The sequence below is a fragment of the Asparagus officinalis genome, chromosome 1 (assembly GCF_001876935.1).
Source record: "Asparagus officinalis chromosome 1, Aspof.V1, whole genome shotgun sequence".
Lineage (NCBI taxonomy): Eukaryota > Viridiplantae > Streptophyta > Magnoliopsida > Asparagales > Asparagaceae > Asparagus > Asparagus officinalis.
This window is the reverse complement of record NC_033794.1, coordinates 96,104,316-96,118,767: the sequence shown is the minus strand read 5'-3', so window position 1 is coordinate 96,118,767 and position 14,452 is coordinate 96,104,316. Positions and strand designations below refer to the sequence as shown.

Genomic DNA, 14,452 nt, shown 5'->3' with positions numbered 1-14,452 from the left:
TAGTTAGAAAGAAAATTTTTAGGTACTAAAAGATGCAGCATGGCCTCAACAAGTTCAAAGAAGTCCCACGCGCAATTTTTTCTGTGTTTTTCCCCTTGAAAAAGTACTACGATTTATTTGCAAAGAAAATATATAAATTCAATAAATCCATATGAATTAAACTGCCTTCAGATGAAAAGGGGAGAGTAACTTACCACAGATGAAAAAAGCAATAGAACATGCAAAGCCACACATACAAAGTAGGCACTGATAGCTTCAAGACTCTCTCAATAGCATTTAATAAATTGCCTTTCAGCGGGTGTTGAGAGTTCTGTACAATTGGATTGATATACTGCAAGCATAATCCAATTAAATCATATTAACATTACTGAGCTTTTCAAAGAAAATATGTATACTGGTTACCTGCTCGATGATGAAGCCCATAATTCCTGTGAATATAATTGCCTTAACAAGTTGACGTATCACCCAACCTTTTCTTATGCATGTTGTACGAGGATAGCTGGGCTACATAGAACATAAAGAACTACTAAATATCAGGATGCATTCTGAAGAAAAATGACGTTGGTGGTGCCAAAAATAGGTACAAAGGTACAGAAATTTAATACTCACAAACCCCCTCTTCTTGGAAACCATGTCTTCTAGCAACCTTAACACAGTTTTAAATAACTCTATGTATCAAAGGGGCAGGTTATCTACTTATGTATGATGATAGCCGAGACACATTGGATTTTTCCATTCTCTAACCTGATCAAAGTTGGTTATATTGTACTGCACTTGCATTTTTATAGGCATTCTCTTAGACAGGGTATCTTTTTCGACGTTGAACTATTAATGCTACATACCAGCCTTTTTATCTTGTACAGCTCCAAAGCAATGCTGAAGAGGTTTGAGTTTTGAACTATGGAAAGAAAAGGGGTTACAGGTGGTCAAATTAAACAGCTGGACAAGGTGTTATACAACTATCAATTCCAGATTTTTGCCTAAAGCACTCAGTGGGATATCTCCAACTTCACAAAATCAAAGCAAATGGTATCAACCAAGCAACAGTTTACAATAAGAAGAGTACCTGGTAGCAAAGAGTTGGGGCCATAATGAAATATGCTAAGCTTTTGAAGCTCACATCTTGACAGGAATCAAGGTTTGGACAATCAGATGCAACATCATCCTATAATAAGAGTAATCAAAGTTAGCAGCTAATGAATTTGTTTGTTCTTTGCTTCATGAATCCAGTTTACAGTACTACGGAAGAAGGATGAGAACCTTAATAAATTTATGCATATTATTTAGCAAGAATCGTGTATAAGATGAGGATAAGGATATTCTGACTTAGGTAAATAAGAAGAATTAAGGAAACACAAATCACAAACATAAACTACTAAATTTGGGGTTATGCTAAGGGCACTACAAAAACTTGGGTACTTCAAGTAATAAAATGGGTACATGTTGTTTGAACATCCATGAGATGTAAACCAAGGTGGTATACCTTCGGGCCATGTTCCAATTTTTGTATTGTCATATAGTAACGAGCTAAGGGTCTGTTTGGTTGGTTTCCTAAAAACCAAGAAAAGGAAATGAAAATGTGGAAATCTCAAAAAGTGTAATTTCATCCGTTTCCATTACTAAAACTCACCCACAACATCCAATAAAATATTATTTTCATCCAACTCATCCAATAAAATATTATTTCAACAACTCATCCAATAAAATATTATTTTCATCCAACAACTCATCCACAACATCACTCAACTCATCTCATCTCATCATTTCAAATCACTCACATCATCCAATAAGATGGTGACAACTCATCTCATCTCATTAACATTTCATTTCCACCCATTTCCTCCAAAAAACCTAGGAAAACGATTTCCTTAAGTGTGGGTCACATCATCCAATAATATAATGACAACTCATCTCATCTCATCTATTTTCTTATTTTTAAGAATGAACCAAACAAAAGAAAAGAACCTATTATAGGAAATAGGTTTCTTATAATCTATTTCTTTATTTTTTTTCGCCAACCAAACAACCTCAAAAAAACCTTTCTTAAAAAATCACTCACATCATCCAATAATAAGGTGACAACTAACATCATCTCATCTCCCATTCTTTGATTTCCTTCTTTTTTTAGCCAACCATAAAATCCCAAAACCTATTTTTCTTAGAAATAGGTTTCCTTTTCTTTGATTTCCCTCTTTTTTTAGGCAAACAAACACATCCAATAAGATGGTGACAACTCATCTCATCTCATTAACATTTCATTTCCACCCATTTCCTCCAAAAAACCTAGGAAAACGATTTCCTTAAGTGTGGGTCACATCATCCAATAATATAATGACAACTCATCTCATCTCATCTATTTTCTTATTTTTAAGAATGAACCAAACAAAAGAAAAGAACCTATTATAGGAAATAGGTTTCTTATAATCTATTTCTTTATTTTTTTTCGCCAACCAAACAACCTCAAAAAAACCTTTCTTAAAAAATCACTCACATCATCCAATAATAAGGTGACAACTAACATCATCTCATCTCCCATTCTTTGATTTCCTTCTTTTTTTAGCCAACCATAAAATCCCAAAACCTATTTTTCTTAGAAATAGGTTTCCTTTTCTTTGATTTCCCTCTTTTTTTAGGCAAACAAACAGCCCCTAATTAGATAGTATGAAGTGGTTATTCATCTTATTATCTCTACGTAAATCATCAGGAAATCATTGGATACCTAAATAGCTTACATAGATTGAATGCAACTGCAGTATGAAAGAAACAACATTATGTCTTTTTCTGCTCCTATTTAACTTTAATATTTTCATTCCAAAAGATATAAATACAATTTTTGCTCATAGGCTAGATATCACTTTCCAAAGCTTTAGAAGGAGATGATTGGTAATGAAATGAAGGGTATGATATATTCTACAATGGGGGGAGAGCTCAATTTCACCAATCATGGACAAAAAGGTATTTATCCAGGCTTTAACACAACTTAGCAGAAGACTATATCCCGCTAAAGGATGTGACATAACAGGTACTCATATCCAGATAATGAATAATAGACTCAACCTGATGGGACTGAAATCACTAGACGACAAAGGAAATACCATCAATGATTGAGTTTGGTGCAGGTCTAAATATACTATATGCAAGGTGTTCAAACTGAGCTCCCTAATCAGACTAGAGCGTTCAAACTGGGCTCCGTAATCAGACTTGAGCCGATGAGATAACAATTGAGATTTCGTCACAGCAGAATTCTCCTAGTACAACAGTATATCAGTTCTGAGTGCTAAAAATATAGAGTCAAGACTATAGGGTTTGGAGATTTATTACGGCCAAGCCTGCTCAAAGCAGAAGCTGATCATGTATAATGGAAATAGTTGACATTTGCTTCATAAGATTGATAAGTGGTCTAGAAGTAAAACAAAATAAATGTTCTGCAAAATAGGCTTGGTGGTGGATTTGATCTAATTTGATGTTCATCAAATTGATATGTCAAAGAGATCCAACTACCAAAGAAACATAGGTTTGAATTTAAACTTCACAAATGGGTTGTGATAAGTTTTGTTTAAGAATTTTCTTATGCTTTCCAGTGCATCTGAAATTCCCAAAAGCAGTGTTCATGACAGTTCCAAATGTCGGCAATGCGCCCTCCAAAAGAATATCCCTTAACTAGATGGCACATATCAGTGAGAGCCTTAGGACAAATTTCCTACTTGCTAAGGCATCCAGAATCACCTGCACCGCCACAGTCAATTATCAAAATAAGAGATTATTCTAAACAAATCAGATGCAAGAATTATGTATCCACTCACTCTTTTCTATTGTCCTGACGACCAAAATTTTGAACTATGAGATATTACTGTATACTAGTGACTATTTGTCCATGATCCCACATTGCTGCTGCATAATCTTTTGGAGCACTAGTTACCAGCATAGTTAATAACACCACCAAAGTGAAGAAGGCAGTAAATTTAAAAATCCAAAGTAAATATATATTATTCCTTGTTAAATGCATTGTCTTCCACTGTTCCACATGTAAAATAGTACATGCCGTGTGACACATCGATCACAATATGAAATATTGGATCAAACCCCGATCAAGGAGAAATGGTTACCAACAGTCCTGATAACAGAGGTATTGGGTTTTAGGTTTGAAAAGACTACAACATATTAAGTCAGTTACAAAAAATACTGATTAGTAGTTATTTTGGGAGTTCCTTTTTGTTGCAGAAGTTGGTAATTTTTTCTTTTCTTTCTTTTCTTTGTGTGTGTGTGTGTGTCTTAGTACATTTTCTTATCATTACTTCGGTGATACACCTATGACCAATGTTTGCATTAAAATTTATGTCAGTTCGAACTTAAAGAAAAGCGGATGAAAATCGTGTCCCTTAAGACTGATCCTTCAAGTTGCTACTATGATATGCTACACAATATGTTCTAACCTACTGAACAGTATCAAATCAAATAAGAGGCAACGGACAAGATAATCCAGAAGGTTCACATGATAAACCCTCACCTAATATCTAGCATTATTCCTCGCATAACAAACGAATAGGGAAAATAGTTACCTTTTTATAAATAACTCTTACAGCAGTTGAAATATTATGTATAACCCAATTGCAAATTCAAATCAATCATCTGAGTGGAACAATACATTCATCCAATCACATGTTATGCATACTCAGTAACTTTCTTATGCCAATTTGCAGCAAAAAAAAATCATCAGGGCATAAGAAGATCATTCACAACATGAAAAGACTTGAAGTTGTAGATCCACATCCAGAAAAACTGTACCTTAACAATGGAGTTTGGCAATGTCCTCAAGTCATAATTTGTGTGCGCAAATGACACAAGCTTTAACCAAACAATGCTGGCAAAAAGCATCAAGGTGAGGCCAGATAGGACCGCAGAATCACACCTGTGAGACGTGAGAAATATATATTGGTTACAAAAAAATGAAATTCAAAGTATACTTACAGTATTGAAATGTAATTAAGGGAAATGTATCCCCAGTATACATTATTCAACAATTAAGCTGCATATGTCTAAAACTAGTCCAGGATTATGTATGCATAGCAAGCAGCTAAAGGCATGTCTGTCCGATGTTCTATAATTCACAGGCTGAGGGTAACAAGAAGAAAAACAACAACAGTAGCTATTCAGTTGATCATGCCATGACCCATGAATAGGAAAAGAGTTTAACTAAGCACAGAGTTATGTAAAGAAAGATAGTCCAAGCAGAGAAGTGCTTCAAGAGACTCTGTCGTCATGTAAAGAGCAATTGAGACAACCAAAAGTACCTCTTTGTCACCACAACGGTCTGATCCATTTGTGGTCAAGGGGAAAAGATCATTTGGTCAATATAGAGACCAACTGCTAATGAACAAATAAAGCTTCACTTCCAGTATCGCATCAACCTTGTGCAAATTTTGCAATACGGTGAAAAAGAAATATGCATTGCTTCAAATCAACAAAACAGACATAATGTGGTGGTTTATCAAAGTGGAGAATTCTTTCAAACAAAATCATAATTTATATGCAGTTATGCACCTGAAGCATGGTAAGTCAGACATTCTACAGATGAAAACTTTAGATTAAACTTAGATAGATTCAATATATGTATTGACTTACAATCTTCTCTAGTCTGTAAAAGGGCTATGCCGCTTGTTAATTTCAGAGAGAGAAATGGTGTAATAACTTGAACTTTGCATACTAGTTTGATTATCAATACAGTTAAATTTTAGATAAATTAACTATGGGACTCGAGACAGTACCTCTCATTGAAACTAAGGAAAGGGTTATTACTTCAAAACCTTTTTAATACTTTGGTAATAAACAAAATACATTTACGGGTGTAAGTGTGAATTCAATGCTGTAAAGTCATTTGGTACCAATAAGCAAAATTAAGTAGTACTTAAGTGCCACTATTGAAAACATACACTTTTGTGCAAAAGAAAAAAAATGAACTTAAAAAAAGGAACACTGGCTGTTTTCCATCTTGTTATGTTTTTGTTTCTCACTATTTCATTGCCTATTAAATCTATCAAAAAGAAGGTAAAGGAATTGGAAAAGAGAGAAAAGGAAAAGGAGACAGAAAGTTGATGTTTGATAAGGGAAAGACATGCCGACATAAGAAATCAACACAGTTTGACCACCAAGAAGTTACTTCTGGTCTTCAAAGTTAGGGTTTGATTTTCTCGGGATAGGAACTCTCAGCTCTAACTTGATATGAATTCATAAAAAATCATATTTGAGTCATTATAAGCATACACTTTTGTGCAAAAGAAAAAGGAAAATGAACACCGGCTGTGCAAAAGAAAAAAAATTGAGTAGAACTTAAGTGCCACTATTGAAAACATAAACTTTTGTGCAAAAGAAAAAAAATGAACTTTAAAGAAAAAGGAACACCGGCTGTTTTCCATCTTGTTATGTTTTTGTTTCTCACTATTTCATTGCCTATTAAATCTATCGAAAAGAAGGTAAAGGAATTGGAAAATAGAGAAAAGGAAAAGGGGACAGAGAAGAAGATGTTTGATACTAGGAAGACAGGACAAAATAAGAAATCGGCACAGTTTGACCACCAAGAAGTTACTTCTGGTCTTCAGAGTTAGGGTTTGATTTTTTCTGGATAGGAACACTCAGGTCTAATTTGATATGAATTCATAAAAAATCATATTTGAGTCATTATAAGCTCATTAAGTATACAGGGGAAAACTAAAAGAAGGAAAAAAGGTCAAGATGCAGCTCCTTAACTACTTAAATGTAAAGTTTGAGAACTAGATTCTTCCCTCCAAATTATTCTTACACATTACCATAACGGTCCATAACCATACTGTGATATAATTTTAAATTAATTTATGTTTTCCATTGCCACGATTAAGTTTATGTTCATCCAACGGTTTCAAAATATATTTTCACATTATATTCCCACGTGAGCATACATGTCTTTTTCCGTTTCACACCGCTCCCCTCCATCTCTTTTAAGGTCAACACTTTACAGATTGATTTTGTATGAGAGCTTAAATTTGTAACTTTATCTAGTATTATGAATTGTGAGCAAACTTTAGTAAAAGACCTAAAAGAACTTGTTGGGAGCAATTAAGAAGGATATGGTAATGGTTAACTTAACAGAGGAGATGACCCATAAATATAATAGAAAGGAATGAAAAAATAGGATTCATGTAGCCGACCCTAAACATTTAGGATAAAGGCTTTCTTCTTCATCTTCTTGTTGTTGTACGACTTGGAACATTAGTGAGGAAGTTAGAGCTAGGACATTGACTGCTCGTCAACATTTGACCGTTAGCGTATTCAATTGAAGTAGTATAGATGTATAAAGAATGAAGTAATTTTTTTGTGAATAGACTTGAGTTACCCTGGAAGTCGTAACTGTATCAACGTGTAATGTATTTGAACTTGTACAAAGTAGGTGTAATATTGTGAGTGATAGGATCATGAATTATGTTTTTAACTTTCTTGGAATATGGATATGGGTACAGTTGAGCATAAAAATAAATGTTGTGTTTTTCACTATATATGCTCCTTTTCATAGTTATGACTTACGAATAATTGTTTAACTCAGTAGTAAAGGAATAAAGTTTTGAAGCTTTGTATGCAACAACATGACCACTACTGTAGTTCCAGCAACTAGGATTTTAGACTAGATATCATCACTATGTCATCATGTCTAATGATTTGAACAACTTTGAGGGTGTTTATATGATTCCTGACGAGAAAAGAACACATGCGCACTAGTCCTGTACTGGAAAATGCTCAAGATAAAGGATTGTCGATGTCATTGTTACTGCTGTTGCTTCATGCAGTAATATGGGCTCATACCAGTTGGTCACAAGAAAAGATGATCATCCAGCCTGACAAAAATTGTATATTCACTGTAATAAAGTAAGTCTTTTGGTTCCACATGACCGGGTGACGGTTGTGCAAACATATAAGCTTCAATTAATGCTTTCTCATGTTACTTGAAAATTTTACATTTTAGAACCATACATCTCTAAATCCAAACAACATATAAACAGTTAGTAATATGTGGTGGTCTGTGGCTAACTAAATATCAGAATCTTTAGTGCCACAGGGTAGAACCTGCCGTCTAATAAAAGAAACTGATGCTTTAGCATAATCAACTGTCAACTGTGTAATAAAAGAGAATTACCTGAGAATCACAAAAACTGGATACAAGATTTCAGCTGTTGTAATGATTACATGAAGTGAGATGACAAACTGCAAACAATGGTATTGGACATTTGTAAGTAAATATGAAGGACTAAGCAACTATTAATGAACAAACGAGGTTACTCATCACTGATAATTGAAAGACTAAGTGATATAAGCACATATTAACAGATATGAGCGTTATAGGTGCATAAACAGTTCATTCCAAAACCACACTTCATTAACAACTGTTAAAGAGACACAAGCTTGTAGTGAAACTGTTGCATTTCAGAGGATCCTGATAAGTATTCTTTTAATTCAAAACAAAACAAAAGAAGTAGAAACTCTTAAAGAATCAAATAGGCTCCCAAGTTTTGCTGATGGAAGTGTGCATCTGATGCCACCTCTGGTATGGAATATAAAAACAATCCATTAAAAAAATCAAAACTTATTTTTTAATGCATTTGGTTGAAGAACAGAAAAATCAGCAAGCAGACAGTTTTCTTGGGTCTGGGCTCTTGGTCCTGTTGTCTGATTGCTAGCATTGTTTTCACAAATGTTTTTCCCCTTTTTCTCTTTTTTTTTAATTTTAATTTATTTTTAGTTTTTTGTTAGAAAAGCTAAAGGGGAAGCTCACCACCTCCTTTACAGGAGGAAATTCCTTTCTTTGTTTCAAATTTATCAAGCCTTGAACCCGTGGCCTCCCTCTCCTGTCACAGGCACACACCCATGCATCCTCTTCTCTCCAGAAATCTAGACCTAATGAGTGTTTTCTATGATCACCTAATGTCATAAAGCACACAGCACATATGAGAACAGGTATATGATCATCTCTACTAGATGTCCCTGGCATTTTGATCATACTATTAGCTGCCTACATTAATTATTACAACGCTAGTCACCAAATAGCTTAAAGAAACCTTGATGAGTTGCACTTCTGAAAGTTAGATTAACTTATTGCTAGTAATTAGGGGATGTAGAAAGCTTGAAAATAGATCATGAACTCACAGATTCAGAGATTAATTTGCGCCAGGCCAGCTTCTCAACAATAAATGCACAAAGCGGAAAAACAGGCAGAGTGAGGCTGTAGACAGATGTGTTAGGTATGGGGAAGGAAATGAGAGCATAGAATTTAATGGAATGGATAATCAAAATCAAACACGAAGAAAAAATTACCAGCACATAAATAGAGGCCAATCTCTCAATGATGTTGAACTGAACCAAAACCCAGTTCTTATTAACAAGCCATACTGCAACATAGTACAAAAGGATATCTTTAGCGACAGATAAATGAAATGCCCATATGAGATTGCTATTTACCTAAGAAATATTTCTATCACGCTATACATATTACAACTAGAAGAAAGTCAATATCGGTGAGACAAGAGAGGAAAGTCAAACCTTCATTAGATTCTCAATGATGAGCCTGCTATTTACCGCAATAAGCACTACTATACAGAGGTTGAAGAGACCTGCATGACTCTGCCATGAATTTTAAAATTAGTACAGGAAAAGATCCCTTTAGTAAACAACTGTGTGACAGCAATAAAAGAAAGAAATGTGCCTAATAAAGAGATGGTTGCACATTCATCGTTCTTGTATTCTTCTAACATGTTTTGACAACTAAAGGTTTCACACATTCTATTCAGGTATATATCGGCTCACGTCCTTAGATTTCTTCCAATAAAGTAAAGTAGAGTAGCATAAATATTTCTTAATCTTCCAAGCAATTGCATGTAATCTCCATATCTTCTCCGAAAATCCAACTTCTCCTTTGCATATGCCCCCAATCAAATTTAAGGTGCTTTAGTTAACAGGAAACATGGTGATCGTTCGTGAACATGCACTTACATGAGATATATAAAACAGGACTTAGCCTCAAGCTCTTGTTGGAATTAGGCTTTGGTTTTCAGTTTTCAATATACTTTTAACACATGTCAAGTTCTTTAATGTCACTGACATAAGCATATGATCAAGTACCAGGAAGCACTCATAAACCAATCCACAAAGTTGAACTACAAACTATTATCTTGTTATCATAAAAGTAAAATAGATTAGCATGTCGATTTTGACATTCTAGCAATTGTACATACCCTCCATATAAACTAGACATCATGAAGATCTCTGTCATCCTAGCCATTGCACATACCCTCCATAAATTCTCTACAACTCCAACTCCTCTAGTGATACTACCAAATTAACGGGTCTGCAATTAACAGCCAACATGGTGATTGTTACTGAACATGCATTAAATGAGACCTATAAAAAAGGGCTTAGCCTCAGCTGTCATGCCCCGGGCCCACGGGCCCGTTGGCGCGTGCAAGCCGTGAGACCCACCAAGAGTAACTCGATGTTGACTTAAATCCACCGCCAAAATGCTAGCACTAATTGTTCTTAGGCCTTGGGCTTTTCTCTATTTAAAACCACTAACAATTCTTCACACTAGTCCATGTGGGACTAAAGTGAGTGTGTCACAATCATCCCACCTTACAAAGACGACGTCCTCGTCATCACGACATGACAATTGGCACATCCTAATGTCACTTTCCAGACGATATGGATTTCAGAGGTGGCTCCTACGGGTTCTAAAGGTGGCTCCCACCGCATCACACGGTGTAGCACTTAGCCACGTACAAGGTTTTAAATATCGGATATCGGGAAAATATCGGATGACTAAAATTCATATCGAATTGCGGATATCGGGGAAATAACAAGGATATGTGGTAAATATCAGAATGCCATAATGAATGTTTGCATACATAGTATAATGCATTAAAAATATAATCTCAACATATGTAATGAAATTTAAGCATACAAAACATGAATAATATATGTTTAGGATCACTAATCAACCTTCTAAAATAAACAAAAGTGTAAAGCAACGTTGCAAATAATATATGTTTAGGATCACTAATCAACCTTCTAAAATAAACAAAAGTGTAAAGCAACGTTGCAACATTCGATCTGTTTTTTTAGGGCAAAATGTCATTTGATATAATAGGGAAATCTTGATCTCGCCCAAAAATTCCAAACACGGTATGTTATTTTATAATAAGCTATATAAAAAGATATATTGGTCCACATATCGGCTAATATATCGGCCATATCGGGGATTTATCAGTCCACATATCGGCTAATATATCGGCCATATCGGGGATTTATCACTCAAAATAGCCAAAAAGCGGTAAAAGATATTTAAAGATCTAATATATCGGCCATATCGGGGATTTATCACTCAAAATAGCCAAAAAGCGGTAAAAGATATTTAAAGACCATATCGGTTGCGGCAAGTCTTGTAAAAGGATATATCGGGGGATATATCAGGTCATGTCGGGGATATTTAAAACAATGGCCACGTATAGTACTTAGTTCCACACTTCAGGCTGGGAACTGCTCTGTTAGCATTATGTCACCTTCACTTTAGTCCCATATGAACTAGTGTGAAGAATTGTTAGTGGTTTAAATAGAGAAAAGTCCAAGACCTAAGAACAATTAGAGCTAGCATTTTGACGGTAGATTTAAGCCAACATCACGTTGCTTTTGGTGGGTCCCAAAGGTTGCACGCGCCAACGGACCCGTGGGCCCAGGGCTGACATCAGCACTCACATTACTTTTCAGTTTTCCTTCTACTTCTAAGTCGTATCAATGTCCTACATGCCATTGACATATCAAGGATACATCAATCAATGAACGTACTGATAAATCATTTCTAGAATATTTGTCAAGGAATTTGTTTGCAAGAAATTCTAGCATATATTATAATGAGAAATCTGCAGAAAAGACTTTGACCTCAACACTCTCACATGAAATTGGCCGTACTTTTCAACTGTTGTATCCTCCTTATATAATTTGGTAACAGAACCCACTAATAAATCACTGTAGAAAATTGGAGAATAAATTTGTTTCCAAGAAAATTGTATCATCTTTTACGTTTAATACTTCCTTCACTATATTAGAGCAGTTTTGGCTAGTTTTTCTGTACAAGCCTTTTCAGTATAACATGATACTTTAATTCCCACATTTTGATGGGAAAAAGCACTAATGACTTAAAAACGCGTTTGATTATTATTGAAATGTTGTTATATTTCTGAAAATGTGAAAAAATAAGCATAAGGCCAAAAAACGACTAAAAAATCCCGTTTGATTGGCAAAGAGGAGAAAAAGGGAGAATAAATAACAAGAAAGGTAAGTTTCTAGGGGATTCCGAGAAAAATAGATTTGGTGGTTACAAGAAACTGAAACCTAAGTAAATCTTTAACCACTAGACAAAAAATAATACCTAAAATCAAACTACCACGAAAGAAAGCATGCACTGATGCCTTGAGCAAGCACAAATAACTGTGGACAAATGGAAAGAGCACAACAATATCTAAATAAATTGCAATTGCCGGTGTCAGAGTTATGTCTTATTGAGTTATTTCCGGTTACATACAGATAATGCCAAGGCTTGATTAGAACTATAACTACTCAAACATGGTGGAGAAAATTGACTAGGACTTTGAAAAAGATACGACAGGAGAGATGGTATTCCGTGAAATGATTGATCTCTCTTGTAGTTAATGTAATCTTCTTCATACAGTGTATTTCTCATATGGTGCCCGGTGGATGTTGGCTGAACTTGGTCAGCTAAACCACATTACAATGTCTTCTTCTTACGGATGTGCGCTTATGCGTAATTATGGGTTTGCGTCACTCTGACAAATTAATTATGCTTAACACATTGTCTACTTTTTTTTTCTATTGGGAGAGTACTGCAATTTAGATAATAAAGGGACACAGTTAATTAAATATATGACCACAAATGTCACTGACACAGGCAGCAAAATTTGATTATATTAACTTCCAATAGCATAAGAACAGGCTTCGGAAAGCAAATGTGTTACCCTATACCAAAAAAGCTGACATTGGTTGCAGGAATACGACAAGCAACATTTGGCTTAGTCTATCTTTTGGAAGTAGTATCCACCTTCCAACTATTAAACCTTTCATTTCAATTTCCTATGTCATCCATCATAATCTAAGCAAATCCTATCAAAATTCAATTTTGCCCATAAATATGGCATTTCACTCTCTCCTCGATTTTCTCTTTCCAAACCTATAGTCACACAACCATCTCTCTCAAATTCCCATGCAAATGGGTAGAAAACTAGTTTGCGCATTAAGAGCTTCTTCTAAAGTTGATTCTCGCAACGGAAACAGTCCCCGTGAGAAACCTACAATTAGCCTCACCTTCTGCACGCTACCTCACTTCTTTTTGTACAATAATGTATTTATTAATTTTGGTCAGTCAAACATTCCATTCCATGTTCTTCTAACTTCTTAAAATAAACGATTTCTTTCTACGGAAAGCAATCATGTAACTTTACAGTAGTAACCTTCAAGGTTCAATTTTCACAACAAAAAGATTCCAACTTTACTTAGAAACTTCACAAGAAACTCGAATCAAGAACAATAAATCTCACCTGCTTGAAGATTGCATCGGAGCTCAGCGGGCTCTCCTTAATCCTCCGATGCGCCGGCGTCGACGCACGGTAAACGAACTTCAATCCATCGCCGGCGGCGTTGAACACCGAGGGATTCTCCTTCTTCTTCTCTCCTTTGTCGCTTATCTCGACTCGATCTCTGTTATCGGCATCGGAGCTCGTCCCAGGGCTCGAATCGTCGCCCGAGTCCGTCGTCAGCACCTCGGCGACCGGAGAATCAGGGGGGATCCGCCGTCGGAGAGAAGACTGGTGGTTTGGGGAGAGATTTAGGGTTTCTTGATCGCTGAAGATCGCCATTACAGATTGAGAATGGGGCTTCGTTTTGTATTTTTTTTTTTTTTAGTTGTTCTTTTTTGTTTAAGGGGAGAAGCTGAAGGCTCAGGAGGAGGGTATTTATGCATACGGAAGAATATGGAGATACCTGATGGTTAAGATGATGGGATCTGGGAGATTGGGCCGAGAGTTGTAGATATTTACAAGAGAACCATTTCGAGATCTTAGTTGAGGCTGTGGAGGCGTTTCGCTAATGTCTTTTTGCGTTTTCCTCCCTGCTATATTAGAGTATGACATGAAAAATGATATATAGTTTTTGTGTATCTTTTAGAATGATGAATTTATGATGCATGTTGGTGTTTGTCTAGTTAGAAAGAAGAAATTTTCAAAAACACCTCAACAGAATTTTTTTTAAGAAATAGACTACATTCACTTTTTATTATAGAAATCGACCCACTTTGAGTTAATTATGGTACTAATTAGTCGGGGTTGCCAACCCCGACTAATTAGTAGCCTAATTACAAGCGGGGTCAAGG

General features: G+C 35.5%; 1 protein-coding gene across 2 annotated transcripts in view; it reads right to left on the bottom strand.

Moving 5' to 3' along the window:
- LOC109828648 (diacylglycerol O-acyltransferase 1) overlaps positions 1 to 14,186 on the bottom strand; it is a 25,237-nt gene extending 11,051 nt beyond the window's left edge. The window contains exons 1-9 of one of the 2 annotated variants that reach the window (XM_020395603.1): positions 13,623 to 14,186; positions 9,562 to 9,642; positions 9,337 to 9,410; positions 9,169 to 9,244; positions 8,162 to 8,229; positions 4,786 to 4,909; positions 1,067 to 1,165; positions 403 to 504; positions 195 to 331 (exon numbers count right to left, since the gene is read on the bottom strand). In XM_020395603.1, the coding sequence (XP_020251192.1) occupies positions 195 to 331; positions 403 to 504; positions 1,067 to 1,165; positions 4,786 to 4,909; positions 8,162 to 8,229; positions 9,169 to 9,244; positions 9,337 to 9,410; positions 9,562 to 9,642; positions 13,623 to 13,940 (1,079 nt within the window). In that variant the 5' untranslated portion in view covers positions 13,941 to 14,186. The remainder of the gene's footprint in view (positions 1 to 194; positions 332 to 402; positions 505 to 1,066; positions 1,166 to 4,785; positions 4,910 to 8,161; positions 8,230 to 9,168; positions 9,245 to 9,336; positions 9,411 to 9,561; positions 9,643 to 13,622) is intronic. The other variant, XM_020395608.1, reaches the window with a different exon arrangement.